Source organism: Plectrocnemia conspersa, unplaced genomic scaffold (assembly GCF_051122295.1).
Source record: "Plectrocnemia conspersa isolate PC_06_02 unplaced genomic scaffold, ASM5112229v1 ptg000014l, whole genome shotgun sequence".
Lineage (NCBI taxonomy): Eukaryota > Metazoa > Arthropoda > Insecta > Trichoptera > Polycentropodidae > Plectrocnemia > Plectrocnemia conspersa.
This window is the reverse complement of record NW_028277178.1, coordinates 2,539,297-2,559,094: the sequence shown is the minus strand read 5'-3', so window position 1 is coordinate 2,559,094 and position 19,798 is coordinate 2,539,297. Positions and strand designations below refer to the sequence as shown.

The 19,798-nt window shown below is 33.7% G+C and overlaps 3 protein-coding genes across 4 annotated transcripts; 1 reads left to right on the top strand and 2 right to left on the bottom strand.

Moving 5' to 3' along the window:
• The first annotated feature begins 22 nt into the window (after positions 1-22).
• Positions 23-7,962, top strand: LOC148225967 (uncharacterized). 2 transcript variants are annotated; one of them, XM_088204726.1, is made up of 5 exons: positions 754-1,085; positions 1,783-2,117; positions 6,780-6,932; positions 6,996-7,067; positions 7,688-7,962. In XM_088204726.1, exons 1-5 carry the CDS (start codon positions 803-805, stop codon positions 7,937-7,939), a joined length of 1,095 nt encoding a protein of 364 aa, XP_088060852.1. In that variant the 5' UTR covers positions 754-802; the 3' UTR covers positions 7,940-7,962. The 2 variants fall into 2 exon arrangements, with proteins under 2 accessions (XP_088060853.1, XP_088060852.1); XM_088204727.1 differs by lacking the exons at positions 6,780-6,932; positions 6,996-7,067; positions 7,688-7,962 and adding an exon at positions 4,683-4,844 and having other exon boundaries at positions 23-1,085.
• On the bottom strand, positions 4,836-5,345 carry LOC148225968 (mitochondrial import inner membrane translocase subunit Tim13-B). Its single transcript, XM_088204732.1, has one exon. It carries the CDS (start codon positions 5,343-5,345, stop codon positions 5,070-5,072), a length of 276 nt encoding a protein of 91 aa, XP_088060858.1. The 3' UTR covers positions 4,836-5,069.
• On the bottom strand, positions 7,951-19,378 carry LOC148225966 (uncharacterized). The gene is made up of 16 exons (XM_088204725.1): positions 19,218-19,378; positions 16,304-16,554; positions 16,103-16,236; positions 15,886-16,041; positions 15,642-15,800; positions 14,265-14,471; positions 13,800-14,200; positions 10,831-11,892; positions 10,477-10,695; positions 10,224-10,403; positions 10,023-10,155; positions 9,726-9,954; positions 9,367-9,524; positions 9,118-9,287; positions 8,591-8,692; positions 7,951-8,518 (listed from the first exon to the last, which is right to left on the bottom strand). Exons 1-16 carry the CDS (start codon positions 19,248-19,250, stop codon positions 8,300-8,302), a joined length of 3,813 nt encoding a protein of 1,270 aa, XP_088060851.1. The 5' UTR covers positions 19,251-19,378; the 3' UTR covers positions 7,951-8,299.
• Between the last annotated feature and the right edge of the window lie 420 nt (positions 19,379-19,798).

Genomic DNA, 19,798 nt, shown 5'->3' with positions numbered 1-19,798 from the left:
ATAAAACTAGTAAGAGAGTTTTGGGTTTCAGTTTTGTTAGGAATTGATTAGAAAAAGATGGCAACCCGAATGTTAATAGTGAGAAGAAATCTTATCTTATTATGAAATTGGAGGAGGACGCAAAGTTTAAAGCGAAGGCGGCTAAATAGTAAATCTCTTTTGATGATAATTCTGCTTCTTCGCACACTGCACATAATTTTCCAGGTCTTTGGGCTTCTTCAACGACGAGATAAGCAATCAGACTGATCTTGATTCCTCGAAGCTTTCTCTTTTACATTCAATCCTCGTGATGGAAAAAGGAAGACATAGATTTTAGGCGACGCCGCCGGTCACCATGAAGAATTCTTATTGCTGGTCCGCAATTTAAAAACAATGATCACTGTTGTCCACTTATGACATAATTTCAATAGTTTTAGTCGCTCAGATTAAGAAACAATGGTTTTCCGCCAGTCCTGGAATCAAAGAAAGTGCAGGTCAGATATTTGACGTTGAACGAATAATATTGAAGAATGCGCATTTTTTGACAGCAATAAACGTTTTTAACGAAACTGGTACTTTGCGTAACAATCCTCCTCAAATGAAGACATCTGGTCACCTTAACCTACCCGAAATTAAAAATTGTAAAATAACTGTCTTCGTTATTTTGAAATTAATGGGTTATACATTAAGACGATATTAAATATTATACACACCAAGATTATCATAGGTATGAATATTTTGGTGTGGAAATTAATAATGTTATCGCACCTGGCCGCCGTAACTAGCGCTATGACCGAAACGAACTGTCAAAACAGCCGGCGACATGCCGCGGCGGCGTTCTTCTAGCCGCGAGTCGCGCGATCGACGAAAAGAGCGTCACCACAACTCCTCTAGGCGTCGCAAGCCACGAAGCCAGAGTCCAGACAAGCATCGCTCCAAATCTAAAAAGTACGAGTCGCGCTCGCCTTCCTCCAACTCCACTTCCGATTCGGACTACAGCAGCCGGCGACGCCACAAGAGCTCCAGGTCGTCCAACAAGTCGTCGAAGCGGTCGAGACACCACAGGAGGCGCAGCTCTTCGAGAAGCCCTACGCCGCGAACCAAAGGTAATTATTGACCTTCTATCCCCTTATTAATTAATTGATATAACTTTGTATAGAACCATATTTATTACATGTAGATTATCGTTACAATATTTTTTCGGTACCTTCCTGTTATCGTGGGTTAAGTTTATTATAAAAAAATATTTATTCATTTATTTATATTTTTATTAAAAATGAACATATTAAAACTGCCTCGTACTGAATCAGAAGCCGTACAATTCTTGCAAGAATGTATTTTGTTGTGTTCATGGGGTTTTCACTATTCTGACTAAAATTTTAACGGGTTAGATTGATTGTTCAGAGCAGTGAACACCCCATGAATAACTCTGCAACGAATCTACTTTTAAAACGTTACAGTACTTATTAAAAATTGATTCAAAACTTCTAAAAAAAATTGCATCGATATAAAAATATGCAGCTGTTGTTAAACATTTAAAAATATTGGTACAAATTCAATTTTTAACGAAAAAGGGCTATGATAATTTTCTTGAAAAATTCGCTGATTTTTGAGATGAGAATTTACAAAATACAAATTTCTCAAGCATGATCGGGAAGGGGTTAATAAATAAAATATATATTTGTATTTTTTTTTTAATTGTATTTTTAGCTGAGATGTGCTTATAAAAATTGCAATCTGAAAAAACCTTCAATTTTTTTTAAATAAAGAGAATGTAATAATGTTTGTATATTGATCTTTTAGACGAATCTCGCTATGAATCGACAAAGAAATATGTTATGGATGACACCGAGAGCAAAATCGAAAAGGCTATCAAAGCAGCGGAAGCTGCCGGTCTCACAATGTGCAAGTTACCATCTTACGAATCAAGGGAAGTCGAAATTAAAGAAGACATGCCCACCATTCAAGACAGAAATATATTAGATGAGCTAAATGCCGATTCTTTCGTTCAAAGACAGTTCACCTCGTCCAAGAATAAAAAACTACCGGACAATATTGTGATAGACTTGGACGCGTGTACCATAAAAGTGCCAGAAGTGGATTTGCCGAAAGAAGATGACTCTCTATTTAATCCGGATGTGAGTATATTATTATTATTAATGTTTTAAAGTAAAAATGTAATAAAAATACTAAAACATACGGGCATAATACTCTTAAAGTTATGCTCTTAAAGTTGATAAAACATTGGAAATTAATTTCAATGAGCTTTTGACAAAATGTTTCATTCTAAGAATTTTATCAAATTTCATTTGAGATAGTATAAATGAATACTTGACAAATATTCAATCAATTATTCGAATATTCGATTGAAAACCCTAGCGTCAATGCCACCAAACATTTTATTTATATAAATAATTTGCTAGTCCTATGACACAAACCAATGAATATATGACATTATTTCAAATTCTCTTTTAAAATCTAAAAACACCACTAATTATTTTATTTTTATACTCCACTTCTTCTATTCAATTTTATATGATAAGTTGTATGTCTCCACTGAGTGCCATCTGTCTGTCATTAGTATATTATCTTCAGCTATTTATTCATTAGGTTATTAATTTTTTCCCAAAATTTAATAACATTTTTTATCTACGTCATCAGCATGGCAGATAGACAAGTCGATGACTAATCCGATCCGAAAATATTTTTTTAAATATGCAATTTCAGTGGAATCATATTGTTATACATTTTCACTGGTAAATATAATTTATCTGGCAGGTGCTAGCAAAATTATATGATTTCAACTTTTCCATAGGTAGTAATACACATTTACATTAATAATTTAGTTTTACGGATGTTCATCTTCAGACCATGCATGTTACTTGCCTCTTTCACCTTTTATACTAGTATTTGAAAGTCGCTAGAATTATCTACAAGTATTACTGTATCGTCCGCATGTAATGTTATTTATTGTTCCTATTATTCACCGGTATTCCCAGATCGCTCTTAACTAGAACTTCTTGAAATATTGATTCAAAGTTCATGTTAAATAGCAAAGTTGATAAGATACATCCTTGTCGTACTCCGCTGTTAATTTGAACATCTCAATTTAATTATTATTTATTTCTAGTACAAGTCTTAAATAATGCTGATGTTATTATTATCAATTCCTTTGTCCTTTAGTATTATTAAGTTTTGGATGTTGAACTTTGTCATAATCAACAAGGCACATAAACACCAGGCGCGTACGGTGAGATACTTTCCCTTTCGCTCGCTCGCGTGCTAAGTGACGTGACTGAGTCACGAGCGAAAGGGAAAGTATCTCACCGTACGCGCCTGATAAACACATCTACATTAACATCCAGACATATTTATGCAAGAACGTTTACATTAAATGGAGGTTTTCCTATGCTCAATAAAACCAATATGAATGTCACTCGTGTTTTGTACGTACTTATTGTGAATGATTTTGAGGAATATTTTAAACATGTGGCTCATCAAGCTTTTTGATCTATATTCTTGGCTCTCTTTTGCATTTGATTTTTAAGGCAGAGTAATAAAGGTGGATTTAAGCCAATAATTTGATATCGAACATGTTCTGTATATCTCGTTAAAAAGTTCTATGATAGGGTTAATTTTACCATATTCTAATAGTTTCACCAGTTCGATGTATACATTAAGTAAAATGTAAGATTTTAAAAATATAATTAGCAAGCAGGTAAAATTTCGACTTCAGTCGCAGACATGACCAATTATCTATCAGACTATTTATGAATATTTCATGTTTCAAACAATAAGAAGCGATTAAACAACCTTCCTTATATTCAAGTACTTCTAAAAATACTTTATACGCAGATCCTTTACTGTGTACAAAATTGTAAATCTGCTTGTTCAAAATGCGACATATTTTTTTCTAAAAACAGATTTATGTGATTGATGATTGTGATATTTATTTGCTGTATATATATTTTAATTATTGCATATTTAATATTTATCTTAGAATAGCTCAACATTTATTTTCGAAAAATTTATCTCGTAGATTTATTTATTTCTACTCATGTTAAATCTTAATTAAATTTAAAAATACGTAAATACTGCATAACATTATTCTACTTTATTATCCAATTCCGATAACACTACTGAGGTTAATCCCCTACAATAAGTATAATTTTATTCTCTGCTTCTGCTTTCAATCAATATGGGCATCGTAGTTCTAAGGCTTAGAATCTAAGCCATGCAGATATCGTTTTCAACAAATAAAATGTACGGATTTGAGAAATATTTTTTTTTCCAGTACTACCGGTATTTCATTTTTTAATACTGGTAGTGTCGATTTTTGCCCCAATACCGGTATTGCAAACCCTAGTTATGGGTTTATTTTGGGTCAATTTTTTCAGCCACTAATTTTAATTTTATATTAATAATTTCGTGGCTAAACATCATTGCAACTTTTGACGATAATATATGTTATATCTTCGTGGTACTATGAATTAATCGGTGAATACAGAGCTTAAAATCTTTTTCAATAGTGAAAATTTTTTTTTCATCATAGATTGATTTTTTTTGTTGACTAAGTTCCATTTACAAATTAATCTCCGATTCTTGAATTTATATTTTTTATTATCAAGAACGATAGATATGTATTTATTTATTTTGTATATGATGTAGTAAATTGTGATTATAAATATATTATTATTTTGCAGCTTTTCGCTGATGAGAAAACTCAAACGGATAAATGGATCAAAAAACTATACCAATTCAGACAAAAGGCGCTGAGGGGCGAACTGTAATTTTATAAGCACAATTTTCTACAACATATACGTGTATTTATGTATAAAATGAATAAAAGAAAACAGTACAATTCATTAATTAGTTTATTAATTAAATTATACTAAACAATATAATAACTATTTAGAAGACAAAAATATACATTTTACCGTACGCATTGTACGATGAAACAAATTCGGACGTGGTGAGATCCGATAACGCGATGTTATATGCTTTTGGAGACTGTTCTATGTGTAATATGTAGAAACTGTTTTAACTACTTTGTGAGGAGCTGTCTAGTGTTACTGTGCGTAGGGCGAACGTTATGAGAGTTGCCGCTCTCTCTGGATTCTCCCCGAGAAGGTCTTGGAGACGAGGTTCCACGAGTCCATGTATCTATCCATGCACATGGCCACGCACTTTTGCTCAGAGTTGTCCAGCGAGGTGCCCGGCTTGCCTATGCACTTCTTGAAGCACTTCTCCGACATCTTGGTGACCAACTCTTGCACGTTAGCGACTGCGATCTGCTGCTTCACATTGTCCATTAGCTCGTCGCGTTGCGCCGCAGACAGATTTCCCGTCATGTTCTCCATTTCCATCGATGCTATTGAGTATAACCTAGACGACCGACTTCAAAGTGAAGTAGGTGTTGCCATAAGCGGTAAGAGAAGATTGACATTGTTCCATATTACCCCGCTATATAATATAATTAAATTAATTTATACGTTTGTAATAAGAGTGCTAAACATTGACTTTGCTGAGGTGACCAGATTTTAAAAATATCAAAATAGGACACTAAAAATAAAAATGTCATTATTGCTGTCAGTGGCTGTTTTTTTTTAATATTTCGATTTTATTAAATGACATGTATTTTTCTGGCCAAATTCAAGAAGGAGCAAATGCCCTCATTTGCCCCCTCCCCCTTAATGGCGTACCTGATCCTACCCCAATATTAAAAACATATGCAATAAAGCCTCAAGATGATGAGATTTGTCTTGCTATATTATGGTAACCAAAAATGTTGTCCTCCCCTATCCAAAAATGTCTTAGATGACATTTTTTTAGGGACTCGAGTGCATTGTGTCCCTTCTATAGTCACTTAGTAACTCAGTACCCTCATTAATGCAACCGGCTAACTTTTAATAAAATAGATTCCTCAGACACTACACGAGGGAATATAAATATTACCAATTTTTATAACCTATAAGGTAAGCACTTCAAAGATATTGGTAGTAGCGTTTCCAAGTATTGTTTGAAGTACCTCATTCAAGTACAGGAGTATTGGACAACTCCCCAAAAAACACAGCTATCTGTATTTTAACCATATATTGGATAGTATTGATTTCTTTTCATCTAGGTACTCACAGTTGGTGCACGCATTGGTGTAGTCGACAGTTATTATTGTAAATATATAAGGACGGAACAGCGCAGTACGCAACGTCTCAGACTAGTGTTTTTATTTATAAAATTGCGCAATTATTAAATACTGCCCCTAGCTACAGTGACATTTATTGATTATATTAGGCGGCTATCATAAAGTATGTCAAAGGTTTTTTGTAAAATTTTATCCATCCCCCCCCCCCTCGTTATATCAAGATATTACTGAGCCAGATTCCTCTTTGTTTGAAATGAAATTTTATTACATCTTTATTAAAAATAAATATGTACCGTAAAAGTTCGGGTGCAGTTCCAGATTTAAGATATACCTTTTTGGCGTCGTCAGGTGACGGGTGGCAATTAGACACAGATAGAGCCGCTGCAGTAGTATTTTATTTGAGATTTGAAGTCACATGTTGTTCATTATTTATATACAGCAAACGGTGCGCGGGGTCCGCACCGGCGTGTGCCTGCTAAAGTCGTCAAGAGAAGAGGTCCGTCACGCCAGTGCTACCAGAGTGCCATAATAAAACCTAAATATAAATAAATGGGCCCCCTACACCTTTAATCAGTAGAACTAGATTTAAAATAATCAATGATATTATTGTAGTGTGGTAGTTTATTCATATAACGCTGTTTTCATTATTTTGCTTTAGAACAAGACGACAAATTTAGAAGACTTTGGAATGGATTTGACGCACAGTCAACTACTAGAAATTACCACTTCATCTCTATTCACCTTATTGCAAACTGACACACTCTTGAAAGATATTCCAGCTGACGTAACTGTAGAAGAAGTGGCTTCAAAGGTATTAATTAACAAATTATCTTTTATTCTTTCTTCATGGACTTAAATTAACTTCAATTAACAGATTGCAGTTGAACACGGCCAATCAATTACTCTGATCATAATGCGAAACACAGAAGAACCATTAGAAGTAATCGTAAGTTATATTATTTTAAATTAATACAAACAGTTTCTAACAATGAACTTAAAAAAGCTTTCACATTTTGTCTCCACTTACATCGTACGCGTAAACAATATTTTTACGGAATTATTTTCATTGGCAAGAAAATTTGTATTTTGAATTCACTCCGCTCGTAATGTAAAACCGACCATGAGAGAAACATGCATCACAACATCACATGCATCAGACTATGAAATTAAAGTATCTATATACAAAAAAGGCAAATCGCATATTTACATATGTGTCGGGATTTTTTCCTTAAATACTTGTTAGTATTAAATAAACACTTTGTGTGCGGTTTTGTTCCTTAATCACTATTTTATATGGGTTATCAAGATCAAATAATATTCAGTTTGTATATAAAACAATGCTCTAAAAATAAGTATTATTCGCTCAGAATTTGAGAAACTTGACACTATCTTTCTATTCGCGAGTTGTTTTAAAAATAGCATCTAGGAGCACATTTCATATTTTACTCCCATAATCTACCACTACACCCTATCACCCTGCCATCTCTTTTTTAATTATGAATAATGATGATATGGATAGTTCTCAAACAGACTGTGTTGATGCAAATAGGTTTTATATTTTTATAGGTACCTCAAAGCAACACAACGGTCAACCATTTAAAGAAGGCAATCAAGAGACACTTTGAATTCCATCAGAAGAGGAACAATCGTAATGATCAGACGAACATATCCTGGAAGTACGTTTGGCGAACATACATGCTAGAGTGCAATGGAAATATTCTGAATGATGACGCTGCTTTATTAAATTCATATGGAGTGTCTAATAAATCTAAAATAAAATTCATTAGAAAGCACAGACAGAAACATAGAATACAATAATAATAAAAATATACTATAAACAATTTATTGCATTATCATTTCACGTACATCTTTTATATGCATGAAGAGATTCTTATTGAAAAACATCCTAGATTGCTTATGAAATATATTTAACACCAAAATAAAATAATAAGTTGAATTAATAATTTAAAAACTTGATTTTTATGCGTAAGCAATAAAATTATTTATAATATCATAATTGATTTTAATGCGATATGATATATTATTAAATCAATGTGTCAAAGTTAACATATAAAACGAATATGGCAGATGTTAATTTTAACAGCTGTTTAATTTCACTTGTATTAAGATTGTTAATTTAACAATAATTGCATCCAATTTCACATTTTTATAAATATATTATAGCGGTTCGAATTCGGGCTGTGGCATCGGCTCAGCTGGTAACGGCTCAAATTCTCCAGTGCTGTCCATGTAACTGTCCAGACTCTGACTAGCTGTAGGCGAATTGTGAGATTGCTCAGAAATGACCGAAGCTGCTTGGACGTCTATCTCTTCGTGGATGATTTTGGGCGTAGCCAACGGCTGTTCGTATGAATCGTTCTTCAAATCGAGCTCCATCTGATAGTATAGAAAGCAAGTTAAAAACACGAGATGTTTCAAATTATTTCAAAATCATTTCGACGAGATTACTTGATCGTGTTGTAGCACAGACGGAGGCGCTAGATCATCCAGAGACAATTGAGTATTGAGCACTGAAGATTCTGGAGCTGGATATTCGGGGACGCTTTCAGCCTAAAATTAATAGTATAATATAATTAACACAAGTACATTTAAGTAGTGAGTTATTTTATACACATTTGTTAATTTGTTAGTATAAATACTTAAGAGTGTTTTTTATAATTATTTATTTATTATTATTTTATATTGCATTAGTAAATTACAGAAAAAATCAGTGATTCTCGACGTTTTATTGCATTGTTTTATTTTACTACTTGTTTGTATTAGTACGTTTTAATAATTTATTTTAATACTTCTATTATTATATTTCGTTGATTTATTTTACTTAAAGATTTGCATAACATTCTAGGTCTTTCTCGGTTATTGAACCTGATTGTTTGAGTTGTTTCCTTTTTTAATATTTGAATAAATTTATTGGACTAATTATTATTTTTAAAAGCTAACGGTAAAATACAATTCTACTCATTCAAACATCATACCTGCTGCTGAAGTTGATTGTACTCTGATTCTTTATTTGGTTGAAGACACAATGAATCCATCATCGATTCTTTAGTTAGCGGGACTGCCACAGTGTTCATCTTAGCTTGTTCTTCTGTAGGATAAGCTGTCTGCCTTTCGCAATACGTCAAATGCTGAGCAAGTGCGTTACCTGTTTGATTAGCAATGAAACAAATTGAATAATACAATACATAACATATAATATTAACAACATATTCAATGAAACATACCGTCGTCAGTTGAATATGAACATATACAATACATGGTGTTTGTTAGTACCAAAGGTGCTAAACCGAGTTCTTTGTTACTCTGACACAATCCGGAATGATTCAGCAATGATTTCCAACAGCAAGTCTGATAAGTGCACTTGGTGCATCTGTATGTTCCGCTGAAATTAAAAAAATAGCATTAGTATAAGATTTATACATATATATATATAAAAATAATTTTAATTTTAATCTACGAATAAAAATAAATAACGATTGATTGTGAGGGTCAATTTTACTACTTATATTTTTCAATGGGTATGATACTATTGAGCTTATGAACTGATAAGGAAAGAATTTTATATATATATATAGATTCTTACAGGAAATGTCTATATTCTTCCAGTTGAGAGTCACATTCTTTACAAATGAAACCATCCGGTATCACTAGATTAAGATTGTTGAACGTTTCCACGAATAAATGATTGGCTGAGTCTTTAACAGGCGGAGTGGCTTTATTCTTGGGTTTATTAATTAAATACTCTTTGTTGTATAAGCTTTTGGTTTCGGGAACAGTAATGTGATTCATGACTTGATGTTCTTTCAAAGCACCTGAAATAATTTTATATAAAATATGCATCATAAGATATAATATTTAATTGAAAGTTTGAAAAAATTACCTAAATGTACAAATTTCAACGAGCACCGACCACATTTCATAGACATGGACTTATTCATGTGGTTTTGTAAGTGTTGAATGAAGAATTCGACGTTCGATTGTAAGTCGATTCCGTTGGCGTATACTTTGACAATCTGAAAAAATTATAGTGTCACATTTACGACATAGCAATACATCACTGATAGCACTCTCAATATTTTACCTTTAAACAGAACGGACACTGAAGCACCGCCGAAGACTTGTGATCCTTATAAAAGTGGTCGATGCACATACGATGCGAAGAAATTCTATAATCGCATATTCCGCAAGAATAAGGCAGCTCATGGTGAACGTGCGTCTTCTGCATGTGACCCGAAAGGAACGAGAGTGAATTGAACCCAAGCTGAAAGAAAAAAAAAACAAATTAAATTAATCTGTAAAATATTAATACTGTAAAAAAATATCTCAAATCTTACTTCGCATATCATGCAAGAATAAGTGTCGCTCTTCGATTTGACCTGTATTGGATGGACACTTGTTAAATGATCGGCCAACTGCTCCGCCGTGCTATTGTTTAAAAGGCAATAACGACATTGGAAATCACCTTCACTGCTATCGGCAGGGGGCGAAACATGCAAGAGCAAATGCAGTTGCAATTCGGTAGAACTGCTGAATTCAATAGAACACTCGGTGCACTAAAAAAAATTAGATTAATCAATCTTAAGAACCATTATTCAGGTATATATATATCAGGTTTTCAAAATTAAAAAGTAAAATATAACGATAATAATAAATTTCTATTGTACACGGCAATAAAATCGAATATTCACCTGTACGAGCATCTGCTTCTCTTCAATATTGCTGCGATTCTCAATCATTCCAAAGTAATATCCACATAAATCTACCATCTGCTCATCTTTCACATCCTTCTTAATACTAATCTTCAGGTCCTCCTTGTCTTTTCTCTTTTCCTTCTTTTCGATTTTAAATTTTTCTTTGAATTTCTTCTCACCAAATTTCTTTTCACCGAATTTCTTCTCCCCTAATTTCTTATCGCCTAATTTCTTATCAACTAATTTCTTATCTCCGAACTTCTTCACAAACTTCTTCACTAGTTTCTTCTCTTCGACGACTACTACTATCTTCTCCTCTGATTTACTTTTTATGCGTTTTTCTTTTTTCGTCTCCATCAAAACGACATCGTCATCATCGTCAGGTTCGATGTAATTGACCCTTTTCCTCTTCCGAGTTTCTTTACCGCCGTGACTTCTACGAGGCGGCGGAGATGGAGGCAGAGAAGGTGGAGGAGGCGACGGCGGTGACACGACAATCGGCGACACTTCCTTCTTTCTCCTCCCTCTCCTCGATTCCTTAGGAACTTCAGGACTAGGAGTCAGCATTATAGGTATACCTTTCGCCTTCGAAGATGAATACTTCCAATTTTTGAACGGATTCAATGAAATCTTATTGAGACGAACCACCAAATTATCTTTGGCTTCCAAACGAGTCTGTTCAGCCAAATGAGTCACAATATTATCGAACGCTTGGCCAGGCGAAGTTCCGTACCACTCTCTCCAAACGAGCTCGTCTAAAAACTGCTGAATGATCTGTCTCGAAAGTAAGGATAGTGTGTTTTGAAACATTCTAGGTACGATCCTTCGTAAGTATTCCATTATATTTCCATTGCTATTTTTAGAAGATGGGTCGATGTTCGAGACTTGATGGACTGTCTTAAAGCCCATTTGAAGCAGTGTGCCTTTGTCTACTGTTAAATCTGTCAGAATAACGGAATCCAAGTGCACCCATTGACTCAACGGTTCCAAGATTTTTTGAAAGCGTTTCTTGTAATTTCGTTCACCATCCGCTAACGGCTCAACAGCTCTCAAACGTACCTAAAAACATACATTATATTAAGTCACATAATAAAAAATATTCACAATTTTCATGGTGGGGGGTATGTTGACACCACTATGCTATTGTTTTGTAACATCTTTAACCCTTTGTATGCTATGATATTTTTCAAAATCATAACGAGAAATGCTATTTATATTTATTTAAAAAAAAAACTTTATTGAGCATGTGTAAAGTGTCTTACTTTATGTGCATAAGTTTGCTATCTCTCTCTTCTGCTTGATCGAGCAAAATCCACTATATGGTCCAGACAGTTTTTGACTTAGTGATTTATTTTTAGCAGTAATGAATAACATTTGTGGCTGCATCGATTATTATATTATTCATTTCAGTTGAATTATATCACGCGGAAGGCTTGTCTCAATTGAAAACATTTTTCTATTGTTTTTTGTAAAATTATTAATTTTATTTTAACCCTTTATAATGATAATGGACAGTGAGTGAAGAAAATGAAATAATGGCATGGGTGGTACGTATATATGTATGAACGAAGATTTGTAAAATATTGGAATAAAGTTTTGATCAGCAATCAAGAATGATTTTAAACTCATTATATGATATACAAAGATAATAATAATTAGCTAATATTACCGAGATATCAATTTACATCTCAAATAATATAATAGAAAGTAATGAAAATGTTGAATGATTAAAAAAAATATATCTGGCGTAGGATTTGCAATGCCGGTATTTGGACAAAAATCGACCTTCGATACTATCGTTATTACAAAATCAAATACTGGTAGTACCAGAAAAATATTCTATTTTTCTTCAAATCTGGAGAATAAAAAATATAAAATTATGCTTATTGTATGGAATTAACCTAAGTAGTGCTAAATTTAATTAATGTTATTTTTAACAATATAATATAAATAGTAGATATGCCATAATTAAAATAAAAATATATAAATAAATAACATCTCAATTAGATAAATCTCTTTTTAGAAGAAAATATGTCGCATTTTGAACAAACAAATTTATAACTTTGTAAACACTCCTTTCTCATAAGGTTCTTTTGAATAATCGTAACTGGCAAAAAATGATCTGTAATATAGGAATATATTTTATTCGAATAAATTGACTAGTGGTGCTCCGGCCGGGGGTATAAAAACTTAAGAGGTACCCAGAAGCAGTGGATGAAAGATAATATTTTGTCAAAGATAATATTTTCTTAGACTTGTTCCAAAAGGCGAAAGATTTGCTGTCCACATTTTAAAAAATAAAACAAAAATAAATGAGTCAAAAAGTATTTTATACACAGTCGTCTTATTGATTTAAATTGGTACTCGTAGATAACACAATAAAGGATCAGCATATAAAGTACTTTAACAAGTATCTGAATGTAAGGAAGATTTTTTAAACGTTTTTTATTGTTTGAAACACAAAATATTCATAAATGGTCAGACGGATAATTGTTCATATATGTCGGCAACTTATGTTAAAATTTGACTCTCTTGTTAATTGTATTAAAAAAACACAAAGACGACAATAGTTACCACATATTTATTCGATATCTTTAAAGAAAATGAAAACTCTTGAATCCTTGGATGTTTTTGTTTTGAAAAACAAAATTTGTTTTTTATGTATTTTTTATCGTATTTTTAATTTGTGGTTTTCTTTATATGAAAATCTTAACCGAATTATAAAATGCAGCAATTTAAATTCACAAACCTACTTAGTAACATATCCGTGCCTATTTTACACCACTAATAAACTAGCGCAGAGAAAGTTTTTATATTCGAGCATTATGACGTCATCAAGGAGCCAACAACGATCGTTGTTATCATTTCTCGCTAGTTTCACGAACAGCGATATATCGTTATTTAGCATCTGAAGGGTTTAAATAAGCAATGTACAGAAATGTAACTAGTCAAAAATAAATATGTACCAGTTTAGCTTCAGGATCCAAGATTCCGAGAACTTCGACTTTGACCTGCCGCTGTTGTCCGTCATGACTTGTAGTACCCAGCGAAATGACACCCACTTCGATCTTCTTACCGTTTCCGCCGATGAGAGTCAAGTGGTGATGTAAAGCGGCGGTGCAAGCGGCTCGCAACCATGTAAAAAGACCTTTCACATACAGATTGTCAACTTTGACCCATTGGACCACATTTTGAACATTAGTTTGGCACGCCCAATGATAGATGAGCTTTAAAAGTACGCTCGGCGGTTGAGTTGCGCCTTCGAACAACGATCCGGAAAATACAGATAAGAATCTAGTAGGACAGCATTCTGATATCCAAACGTAGCCACCAGAGTATGGAAATTTGGAGACGTCAGAATATATTCCTGGAAGAAAAATAGTCATGATTTGGTCATGTTAATATAATTGTTAATTAGGTCTCATGTTTACCTAGTTTTAGCTTCGTTCCTGGATGTACAGCGCAAACTTGCTCAGAACGCACTAACCCTTGCTGAATAAGCCATTCGGTGAATTTTGTCGGACTGTGCATGAGAACAGACTTTACTTTGCCGTCCAAAACAGCACGGTCGGTATTAGATCCATCTTTGGTCTTCAAATAGGGTCTTGCAACTACCACTAATGAAGGGAAAGTTTTACCTAAAATAATATATAATACAAGTTAATATAATAATTAGCACTAAACTAAATACAGGTGGATTTCACAACGTTCCACGAGGTGGGTTGTACTAAAAAGGAGTTTGAGTGTACAAAGATTTGTGACTGCCTAAAACACAGGCCTGCAAAAAACTCTTTGGAAATAGTTTTAGTTTTATTAATTGATTTTTTGCAATTTTTACTGCCGATTCTAAAAATGACATCCACTTTTTTATCACGCAAGTTATTTCATACAAAGATAATAAAAGATTTAAAAATGAAACACAAAATGTTAGTTACTGAGCGTTCCTACTGCAACGGCGCAAACACGATTTTATTGCTTTTGACGTGAATTTTTGACTTCTGAGAAGTGATAATTGTTTTTGCGCCCTCCTATTGACCAAAATTTGGTTTGAATTTTCTTTGACCAATACTCTCATATCAAAAGTCCGTAGTAATATCAGTAAGGATAACCATCATATTTAACTTCTGAGAAGAGATAATTGTTTTTTGCGCTCTCCTATTTGGCGAAATTCGGTTTAGATGTACTATATTCGATTCTCACCCGTAATATTGTTATAAAAACTCTTAATATAAACGCTTGATAATAGTGTTTTCACCGTGATGACACGATTTTATTGCTTTTGACCTGGACTGGAAATTTACTATATCGCAGCACTGAGCAGCAGAGAAAACACGGCTAATTACCAGATAAATATTATGAGTAGATATTTTTAATAATTTTTAATGCCTAATTAAAATATTCCACATAAAATATGATTTCAGAAAATATGTCGCAATGGTGGCTAATTTTTATATTTATTTTTAGCATAGAAAGGATTAACTCGTACCTATTATTATTTATTAAAGAAATTATATTACGATGTTAAAAAATATATAAAGTGCCATTTTTATCATCACGAGGTACAGAATCATTGTTTTCCCAGGACCCAGGTTCGCTCTTGGCGTCCCTGCAGACACATACCAATAAATCAAATGTGTGAATAATAATAAAAAAATCCGAAGATATCGTTAAAGTTGTGGGGTTTTTCAAAAAGTTCAGAAACTGAAGTTGGATCACCCTTTAAATCACTATTTACATTGAAGTCAACTTTTACATTGCAGGCCTGTGAAATTTTAGTCGTCATAGACTGCATAAATATATCAACTTGCCTTGTAATTTATTGAAAGCGACCTCACGGGAATCGGGCGCATTTTTAGAATCATCTTTGGTCAAGTCAACTATTGCACTCTTGCTACCAGATCCTGTAGCTAAACCGCCGATGGCGGATGCTTCTGATGGTCTGACGCCACTCGAAACACTTTGAACATCTGAAAATATTATAAAATGTTTAATCTGGATATATATTATTGTATATTAATTTATGAAAATTTAACAAAATATATATATATTTACTGGCTGTTGGTCCAGGAGAAGCAGTCTTGGAACCTTTCTCCCGTCCTCTCAACTTTTTACCCTCTTTTAATTTAGGTTCCGGTGATGGTGGACTCGGCGGAGCAACGAATTTAGGATCTTTTTCCTTTTCCTTCTCTTTTTCTTTGTCCTTTTTTCCTGATTTTTAAATAATCAAATAAAAAAACAGTATTTGAAATATTATCTTAGACAAGCTTACCTTTTTTCTTGCCTATGTGGATTTTGGTAGGGGGTGGTGATTCAGAATGAACCGAAGCAGAAGAACTGGTGTTAGTAGCAACAGCAGCTACAACAGGAGTTGTAGTAGTTGCAAGGTCATTTAACTCTTGATTGCTATATTTAAAAAATATCATATAATTCAGCAAACTTGAATTAATTAAACAAAATGATAATAACTTACTTCCCAGAAACAGTATAACCCCAAATTTGATCACCCGAATGCACAACTTGAGCCCCGGTATCTTTAATTATTGCTCCAAATTTGCTCTTAACGGTGTTGTGCTCTTGCTCCGCTTTTTTATAAGCTTCTAATTGAGCCGGACTTAACTCGTCTTCCCAACAGTCCAGTTGCAATGTAGGTTCATCCGGCCCGAAGTATTTGGTCGAAGTGATAGTAGCTTGTTCAACAACCACCGGTGGTGTGACATCTTTCTATAAATTAAACACAATATTTATTTAAAACTGAACAACCCTTACTTGACAGGATAACTTGAGGCATTGTTTACACTTGTTAATATACATATTGTTATTAAAAATGCATACAAACACGTCGCTCCCATAATAGAGAAGAAAAAAGCAATTCCTGACCATTACTTTGGGTACAGAAATTCTCATTCTACAATCGATCAGGTGCACCACAGTACTGATTTAATGGAAGTAAAAGATATTTGTTGGGCTATTTTTTAGATATTGCTCAAGCTTTTGATAAAGCATGGCACAGAGGCTTAATTCAAAAACTAGACAGCATACTACCGAAGCAATATGTAGAATTACTTGAATCGTACATTTCCAACAGATTATTTAGAATTAAACAAAATATAGAATATTCTGAATTAAAATATAATTAAGCAATTGCAAATTTTCACAAACGGCAACACTATCCCATTTGTAAATACAAAAACAAAATAAAAAATAAAAATATGAAGTTGAATAAAATATAGAAAGCTTTGCGTCCATGACGTCGCCAGTGCTGTAAGACGTTTTGCTGCTAAACATAAAGCGAGGCTCTGACAGCACGTCAACATCAAGGCAACAATTTGAAAAGATGGCCGAAGAGAATTAAGCCCTTCGAATTGGTCTAGTTATCATCACTAGAACAGAAAACTTTTTGAAGCCAACGGGTGAACATAAATTATTAAACATAGAGTAAAATTAATTGTTGGTCATAAAAACCAGTTTTAGGCCCACTGTCCACGGAGGCGTCACTGCATAGACGCGTATTCGTCATTGTACGCTTGTTGTACGCCTGCTTGCTGCGTACATATAAACTAACGAAACACTGTCGACGGAGCTGCAACGTCACGCACACGAAGCTGCATGCAAGCTTCATGACGACAGTCGTCAAGCATGTCAGACGCCCGAGTGAGCTGTCCACGGGACGTCGTTGCATAGACGCGTATTCGTCATTGTACGCTTGATGTACGCTTGTTGTACGCCTGCTTGCCGCGTACATATAAACTAATATATACGCCCGGGCGTCTGACATGCTTGACGCCAGTCGTCATGAAGCTTGCATGCAGCGACGTGAGCGTGACGTTGCAGCTCGGTCGACAGTGTTTCGTTAGTTTATAATATAAACTAACAAAACACTGTCGACTGAGAAAGCTTGAAGTGAGGTAAGAAGTCTAATAATATTTCGTTAGTTTATATGTACCCAGCAAGCAGGCGTACAAGCGTACAATGACGAATACGCGTCTATGCAGCGACGCCTCCGTGGACAGTGGGCCTTAATGTTAAAAAAAAATACCTCAAAAAGCACTTGATTAACCACTTTACACGTGTATTTAGAAATATCCATTACACGCGGTGTCAAGCCCGTGCGGGAATATGAAAATCGGAGTTATATGCCGAGTAAAAAAAATGGGTTTATTCCTTTTTTTTATTATTGCTTGCGATTTTTTAGAAATTGTGGAGAAAATATTTACAGTTACAGGATATCACATCCTGTTGAAAATAAAAATAATAAACTGAAAAAAGGTTGAGAAATATATATCGTCAGTTTATTTAGTATCTTATATATAATGTATAGTTGGTTCCAATATACACATATAAATTATTTGAAGTTTCATTAACTTTTTTTTTTAATATACAAGGATGTGAAATAATATTAATAATACTTATAGGTTTTAGTGAAAATATTATTCATCATTACGAGAATATTTTTGATCGGGTACTGCAATGTCGGGTATTTTACATCGGTGCTAGCAAAAAATCTTTCTAGCAAATTTCCCATGGTCTAATAATGATTTTTTTTCCATTTATATGTAATTATTTACTATTTTAATTTATAATAAAAAAATATGATATTTTTGGAACACTTTTCAAAAAGAAAGCCGCATGTTAAGTGGTTAAGCGATCGACCTGAAAGATCTGTGTTTGAATTAATGTTTTTAAATTTGTATTGTGCCTGGGAGATGGAAATTAGTGATTATTATTTAATTATAATTCCGATCATCATCACAGAATAGATTTTGCTAATCTCACGGATGAATATTGCGATGATTAATTAAAAATCGATCCGAAATATGTTAGTTTATACTAAGCATATAATTAAAACATAAAAAGAGGACACTGAGAAACGTATTTCAGAGATCAGTGACTGGAACGACATGTTATTGGCCCACTAGACTACAGACGGTGATTATGGAATTGTATTAAACTACTTCTAGTCTTATGGGGAACTTTTATTAGATTTTGAAAATATTAAAGGAAAAAGGGCAAAATATTGTATATTATACTAGATAATAAGAATTTGTCAAAATAAAGTAGAAAATGTTGTTCAATTTGCAACTCTCGTTACATAACCCCAAACTAGAAAATGGTTCAATTGCGCAAACGGTGAATTATTGAACGCAATATCCCGCTTTTATCGTTTACAGTTGGCAGTCCTGTTAAGATAAATGTCATCAGTGATAACCAATTGTTATTATTTTATTACTTATTACACAAATTTAACCACCGACGTTTTAATTGTCAGGTCATTTGTCATCTCAAGGTCAAGGAGTTATCAAATATTCGCCAAATTGCAGTATTGCAAGGAAACGCAGACGGAACAAAACACACTATTTAACAAAATCGGAGCGTAATATGCGCACCTCTCGCTCTCGCCTCGAGCGTTTGAGCTTCATCTTGAATCAAAGGTCTGGCTGCGCGCTTCCAAAATTGCGAATTTGTACAAAAATCAGCGAAAAATCACCGAATCACCGGTGATGGGTCATCGAGGCACCGGCAGCGAACAGCGCGTCCTCATAACAACAACCTAATACCAATTTTAACGGCCATAACTTTTTGGCCCCAACAACTACAAATTATACCTAGCAACAAAATATTGTGTAAAAAAATACTACACCGCGGAAGCAGGCAGCTGATGCAGGCCTTTAGGATCAGGGAGACTTCAAGAGGATCACCAGCGTGTAACGCGCGTGGGGAACGCGGGCGGCCAAACGCACCAAGAAAAGATAAAAAAAATTTAATTTCAAAATGTAATATTTTAATTTATTCACAGTTTATATTTCAGACAATTGCTTGCTAGTTGTATACATTTTAAATTTTATCTGTTATTGATTGTGAGTTTTTCACAAATCGTTATTAAGTTGCATCTCATAATTACTATTGATTTCTTATTCAGAGTTATAATTTATAGTTTTTTGTGGATAATTTACACATTAAATTTCAC